Source organism: Raphanus sativus, unplaced genomic scaffold (genome assembly GCF_000801105.2).
Source record: "Raphanus sativus cultivar WK10039 unplaced genomic scaffold, ASM80110v3 Scaffold4562, whole genome shotgun sequence".
Lineage (NCBI taxonomy): Eukaryota > Viridiplantae > Streptophyta > Magnoliopsida > Brassicales > Brassicaceae > Raphanus > Raphanus sativus.
In genome coordinates this window covers 1-6,683 of record NW_026619864.1, presented here as the reverse complement: position 1 = coordinate 6,683, position 6,683 = coordinate 1, and the positions used below count along the sequence as shown (strand labels likewise).

Below are 6,683 nucleotides of genomic sequence, written 5' to 3'. Positions count from 1 at the left end.
GGAGAGAATCAGTGGGAGATGAGATAGGAGCTATGATCAAGAATGATACATGGTTTGAAACTCAACTTCCAAAAGGCAAGAAGGCAGTAACAAGTCGCCTACTCTTCACTATCAAGTACAAAGCAAATGGACAACCAGAAAGGAAGAAGACAAGGCTGGTTGCAAGAGGGTATACCCAAGTCTATGGAGAAGACTATTTGGATACATTTGCACCAGTGGCTAAGCTTCTGATGCACCCATGGTTGAGCTAGAAGAGAGTGATGGAGCTGAGGAGAGTGTCGGAGCTGAACTGGAGCTAAGTAGGAGTGACACTGAACCAGAAGCTGATCAGGAGCTAAGTGAGAGTGACATAGAAGATGAAGTAGAAGCAGCTCGATCCAAAGAAGAGAAGCCCATATCCGATCAAACTCAAGACCCATTCTACTTATCACAAGGGCCAATCACAAGATCTCAAACCAGAAGATTGAAGAATTCGATTGCAGCCTTGGTTTACTCCAAACCAAACCAAATCGATGATCAAAACCAAGTCAAGCTCTTTAATCATTCAGTCTTTGGTCTTGCCTAGTTTTCCTTTCTTTCTCGTGAACTACAAGTCTTAGTCTTTGCTTTGTTTTCCCATGTTGTTTTCCTTTTCTACAAATACTTTGGTTTCGATTTCAATAAGATCATTCACCTTTTTGATTAAAATCTCTCTTATCATTGTGAATCCCTTGTTCATCTTTGAACATTGATCTGCTGAGGAGTTCATTCTCCAATTGCAACTTGGCTTTGATCCTTACTTGAGTTCATTCTCTTGATCAAAGTCTCTCATCTATCCATCAATCATCCATCCGTGAGTTCCCATCCACAAAACCATCTATCATCACCCTTTTACCATTCCGCAAACACCCATCAAACCATCAAACCATTGATCCAACCTTCAAAGATCAGGGAAAGTGAACCATATTACAACCAGGGTTCTATCAGGTGGTATCAGAGCAGATTGAAGGCTCGTGATCTAGGGTTTGTTTCGCAAAAACTCTTTAAATTCTTCTCTCTTTCGTTTTGGGAACCTCGATTGATCTCTGTGAAACTCCATTCTCTTATCTATCTATCTAATATTGCGGGGGGGCCAACCAGTTAAAAAAAAAAAAAGAAAGATCAAAGTATCTAAGAAAGCTGAAGAGAAATCCAGCTAGACTGAAGAGAAATCCAGTCTCTGGTGGTAAAGCTCCCTGCCCATTAAATCCCTTAATACTGTCTATCTCTTTCTTTAGTTGGGGTTGGGGTTTTGTTCTTTGAAGCATTGATCTTTGTTGACTGCTGAGCTCTTGGATTCACAAAGAAACTTCACCACAAAGTTGAGAGAAACACTTGAGAGAAATACTTGTGAGGCTTCAACTATAATACTTGTGTACTTACTTTTCTTGTCGAGTTTCTTAACAGGAAGTCATGTCTGAAAGTGATCTGGAACGAGAGGGAAGACCAGCAGCTAGACTGGATAAAACTCAGATGGATGCCTTGATAGCTACTCTTATGCATGAGATGGATAAAAAGCTTGAGTTTGCTGGGGTTACCCGTTCTACTAATGATGTTTTGGGTAATACTTCACAGGTTAGGAGAGCAGCTAGGGAAAAGAGGAGAGGAAAACGACCTACCGTTGCTAATGATCTAGACTCCTCTTCTGGACGTAGCACAGATGAAGATCGAACAGAAAGGTCCATCAGGTCAGGACGTGGAGCTTCTCAAACCAGATCAGACCGTGCAATGTCTCAAACTAGACATACTACTCGACGTGCACCAAGGGAGAGACCTGATGATCGTCTTGGGAACCTTAAGCTTCGGATACCTGTCTTTGGAGGCACTAGCAATCCCGATGACTATCTTGATTGGGAGAAGAAGATTGAATTGGTGTTTGACTGCCAAGACTATTCGGAAAAGAAGAAGGTGAGGCTTGCTGTAACTGAGTTCAATGGTTATGCGTTGCATTGGTGGGATCAGATTGTTACTTCAAGAAGGAGGACTGGAGAAGCACAAGTTGCATCCTGGTATGAACTCAAGACTCTTATGAAGAAACGCTTTGTGCCAAGCTATTATGGGAAAGATGTGCATCAAAAACTCAGAAGGCTTACCCAAGGCACGAGGGGAGTAGAGGAATACTATCAGGAGATGGAAACTCTTATGCTTAAAGGTGGTGTAGACGAGTCAGCTGAAGCTACCATGGCTCGCTTCCAGGCTGGGTTAAGCAGAGATATTCAGGATCGCATAGAGATGTATGAGTATGAGGATATCTTTGAGTTGCTACACAAGTCTATCCTCATAGAGCAGCAACTAAAGAGAAAGCATCCAACCAAGGGTTCCTATGGCAACAACTACAAGACGTCCACTACCAAGGATGAGAAACCAATTGTGAATGCAAAGGAGGAACTCAAGGGATATCAGCGTGATGATAAAGGAAAGGCACCAGCAACCAGAGCAAGAGATGTGAAGTGTTTCAAGTGTCATGGTTTTGGACACTATGCCAATGAGTGTACCAACAAGAAGGTGATGCTACTTTTGGATAATGGTGATATGATATCTGAGGAAGAGAATGTTGATGCCTCAGAAGAAGAGTTGATAGACTATCCAGTCCGAGGTCAGCTCCTGGTTACAAGAAGATCCCTTCAGGTCCAATCCAAACCAGAAGACATAGATCAAAGGGAGAATCTCTTTCATACTCGTTGTACTGTTTATGATAAAGTTTGTAGCTTGATTATAGATGGTGGGAGTTGTACTAATGTTGCTAGTGAATCTCTTGTAGCAAAGCTTGGATTGAAAACAGGAAAGCATCCTAAACCTTACCCACTTCAATGGCTGAATGAAGGAGGCGAGTTGATGGTTACTGAACAAGTAATGGTTCCTATAACCATTGGGAGATACCAGGATGAGATAGTGTGTGACGTTCTACCTATGGATTCCAGCCACATCCTCTTAGGAAGGCCCTGGCAGTTTGATAAAAGAGCAATCCATGATGGTTTTACAAACCGCCATTCTTTCACCCACCGAGACAAGAAGATTGTTCTAGCTCCCTTATCTCCACAAGAAGTGCATGAGGATCAACTGCAGCTTAAACTCCGACGCCAAGAAGCCAAGAAAGATTCAACTGAATCACATAAGATGGGGTCTAATCTTATGGCCAAAAACAGTGAGGTTAAGAAAGCTTTCTTTCTTAAACAACCTTTACTTCTCTTTGTTTTTAAAGGTGCACTAACTGCTTCTAACCTTGCACCGGAGCTTCCGAAAGATCTTCAATTCATCTTGCAGGATTATGGTGATGTGTTTCCAGAAGATAGTCCAGCAGGTCTGCCTCCTTTCCGTGGTATTGAACACCAAATAGATCTGGTTCCAGGCGCCTCTCTTCCTAACCGGCCTGCCTATAGGACCAATCCAGATGAGACCAAGGAGCTGCAAAGACAAGTGGATGAACTGATGGAGAAAGGGCACATCCGAGAGAGCATGAGTCCATGTGCTGTGCCAGTACTTTTAGTGCCCAAGAAAGATGGAAGCTGGCGCATGTGTGTTGACTGCAGAGCCATTAACAACATTACTGTGAAGTACAGGTATCCTATTCCTAGGCTCGATGATATGTTAGATGAATTGCACGGTTCTTGTGTGTTCTCTAAGATAGATTTGAAAAGTGGTTATCATCAAATTAGGATGAGGGAAGGGGATGAATGGAAAACTGCTTTCAAAACAAAACATGGGTTGTATGAGTGGCTTGTTATGCCATTTGGGCTTACGAATGCACCTAGCACTTTCATGAGATTGATGAATCATGTTCTAAGAGCTTTCATAGGTCATTTTGTTGTAGTTTACTTTGATGATATCCTGATCTACAGCAAAAATATGATTGAACATGTTAATCATTTGAAAACTGTTTTAGAAGTGCTTAGGAAGGAGTCTCTTTTTGCTAACTTCAAGAAATGTACTTTTGGAGCAGATCACCTTGTGTTTTTAGGCTTTGTTGTTACAGCTCAAGGAATCAAAGTGGATGAAGAAAAGATCAAAGCAATCCGAGAGTGGCCTATTCCAAAGAATGTGAGTGAGGTCCGGAGTTTCCATGGTTTGGCTGGTTTCTACAGGAAATTTGTGAAAGATTTCAGCACCATAGCCGCACCACTCACTGAGGTAATCAAGAAGAATGTGGGTTTTAAATGGGATGATGCACAAGAAGAAGCTTTCCAAACCTTGAAAGGGAAGTTGACTGAAGCTCCTTTACTTGCTTTACCTGATTTTTCTAAGACTTTCGAAATAGAATGTGATGCTTCTGGTGTAGGAATTGGGGCTGTACTGATGCAGGAGAAGAGACCAATTGCTTATTTCAGTGAGAAGCTAGGAGGAGCCATGGCGAATTATCCCACCTATGACAAGGAGCTATACGCTTTGATCAGGGCCCTAGAGACTTGGCAACACTACCTTTGGCCAAAAGAATTCGTGATCCACACTGATCATGAATCACTCAAACATCTTAAAGGGCAGCACAAGCTTAACAAGAGGCACGCCAAATGGGTAGAATTCCTTGAAACTTTTCCTTATGTGATTCATTACAAACAAGGAAAAGAAAATGTGGTAGCTGATGCTTTGTCTAGGAGGTATGCTTTGCTTGCTGCCATGGAAACAAAACTGTTAGGATTTGATCAGATTAAGTTATTATGCTGATGATCCTGATTTCAAAGTAGTGTTCAAAGATTGTGAAAAGCATGCTAGTGGGAAGTACTTTAGGTCTGATGGGTTTCTTTTCTTTGAGACTCGTCTATGCTTACCTCAGTGTTCTTTGAGAGAATTGTATCTTAGGGAATCTCATGGAGGTGGACTAATGGGACACTTTGGCGTTGATAAGACACTCAGCACCTTGAAGGAACACTTTTACTGGCCAAGCATGAGGAAAGATGTTGAGAAACACTGCAGCCGATGCATAGTTTGCACTCAAGCTAAAGCTAAGAACCGACCTCAAGGTTTGTACACTCCTCTCCCTATTCCTGATGCACCTTGGGTAGACTTATCAATGGATTTTGTGCTTGGATTGCCTAGAACTAAGAGAGGCAGAGATTCGATTTTTGTGGTAGTAGACAGGTTTTCAAAAATGGCACATTTTATTGCTTGCAACAAAACTGATAGTGCTGTTAATGTTGCTGATCTTTTCTTTAGAGAAGTTGTGCGTTTGCATGGAATGCCTAGAACCATTGTGTCTGATAGGGATACTAAGTTCCTTAGTTATTTCTGGAAAACTCTTTGGTCTAGGTTGGGAACTAAGCTTTTGTTTTCTACTACTTGTCACCCTCAGACTGATGGACAAACTGAAGTAGTAAATAGAACTTTGTCATCTCTCTTGCGTACTGTGGTTAAGAAAAATAAGTCTTGGGAAGATTGTTTACCTCATGTTGAGTTTGCTTATAATCATTCAGTTCATGGAACCACTAAGCATTCTCCTTTCCAGATTGTGTATGGTTTTAGTCCTTTGACTCCGCTGGATCTTTTGCCTTTGCCCATTAATGAACAGACTAACCTTGATGGAAAGGCCAAGGCCGAGTATGTTGTTTCTTTGCATGAGCAGGTTAAGAAGAACATTGAAGAAAGAACTAAGGCTTATGCAAAGCAAGCTAACAAAAAGAGGCGTGAGCTGATTCTAGAACCAGGAGACTTGGTGTAAATTTACTTGAGAAAAGATAGATTCCCTGCTGAAAGGAAGTCTAAACTTCTACCAAGGACAGATGGACCTTTCAAAGTGCTTGAACGGATCAACAACAATGATTATAAGATTGATCTTGAAGGGAAGTACACTGTTAGCTCTACTTTCAATATTGCTGATCTGATTCCTTATTATACTGAAGAGTTGGTTTCTTATGATGATCTAGATTTGAGGACAAATCCTTTTAAAGGAGGAGGGGATGATGCACCCATGGTTGAGCTAGAAGAGAGTGATGGAGCTGAAGAGAGTGTTGGAGCTGATCAGGAGCTAAGTGAGAGTGACATAGAAGATGAAGTAGAAGCAGCTCGGTCCAAAGAAGAGAAGTCCATATCCAAGCCTAAAGGAGTTCCATTTTCCTCAAGCCCATCCGATCAAACTCAAGACCCATTCTACTTGTCTCAAGGTCCAATCACAAGATCTCAAACCAGAAGATTGAGGAATTCAATCTCGATGTTGGTTTACTCCAAACCAAACCAAATCGATGACCAAGACCAAGTCAAGCTCTTTAATCATTCAGTCTTTGGTCTTGCCTAGTTTTCCTTTTCTTTCTCGTAAACTACAAGTCTTAGTCTTTGTTTCTTTCTCAATGTTGTTTCTTTTCTACAAATACATTGTCATCGATTTGAATAAGATTCATTCACGTTTTTAATCAAAATCTTTCTAAACTTGTGAATCCTTTGTTCATCTTTGAACATTGATCTGCTGAGGAGTTCATTCTCCAATTGCAACTTGTCTTTGATCCTTACCTGAGTTCATTCTCTTGATCAAAGACTCATCTATCCATCAATCACCCATTCGCAAGTTTCCATCCACAAAACCATCTATCTTCACCCTATACCATTCCGCAATTCACCCATCAAACCATCAAACCATTGATCCAACCTTCAAAGATCAGGGAAACAGAACCCTAATACAACCAGGGTTCTATCATTCCAGATTAGCCTGTTCGGACATATGCCATTATCTTCATGATTCT

General features: G+C 41.3%; 1 protein-coding gene across 1 annotated transcript; it reads left to right on the top strand.

Moving 5' to 3' along the window:
* Positions 1–1,431: 1,431 nt before the first annotated feature.
* Positions 1,432–4,424, top strand: LOC130507456 (uncharacterized; the record flags this gene model as incomplete). The annotated part of the gene is made up of 6 exons (XM_057002175.1): positions 1,432–1,938; positions 2,053–2,614; positions 2,780–3,622; positions 3,830–3,943; positions 3,992–4,146; positions 4,318–4,424. Coding segments are annotated over exons 1-6 (2,288 nt in total), but the record flags the coding sequence as incomplete, so codon positions are not given.
* Positions 4,425–6,683: the final 2,259 nt, after the last annotated feature.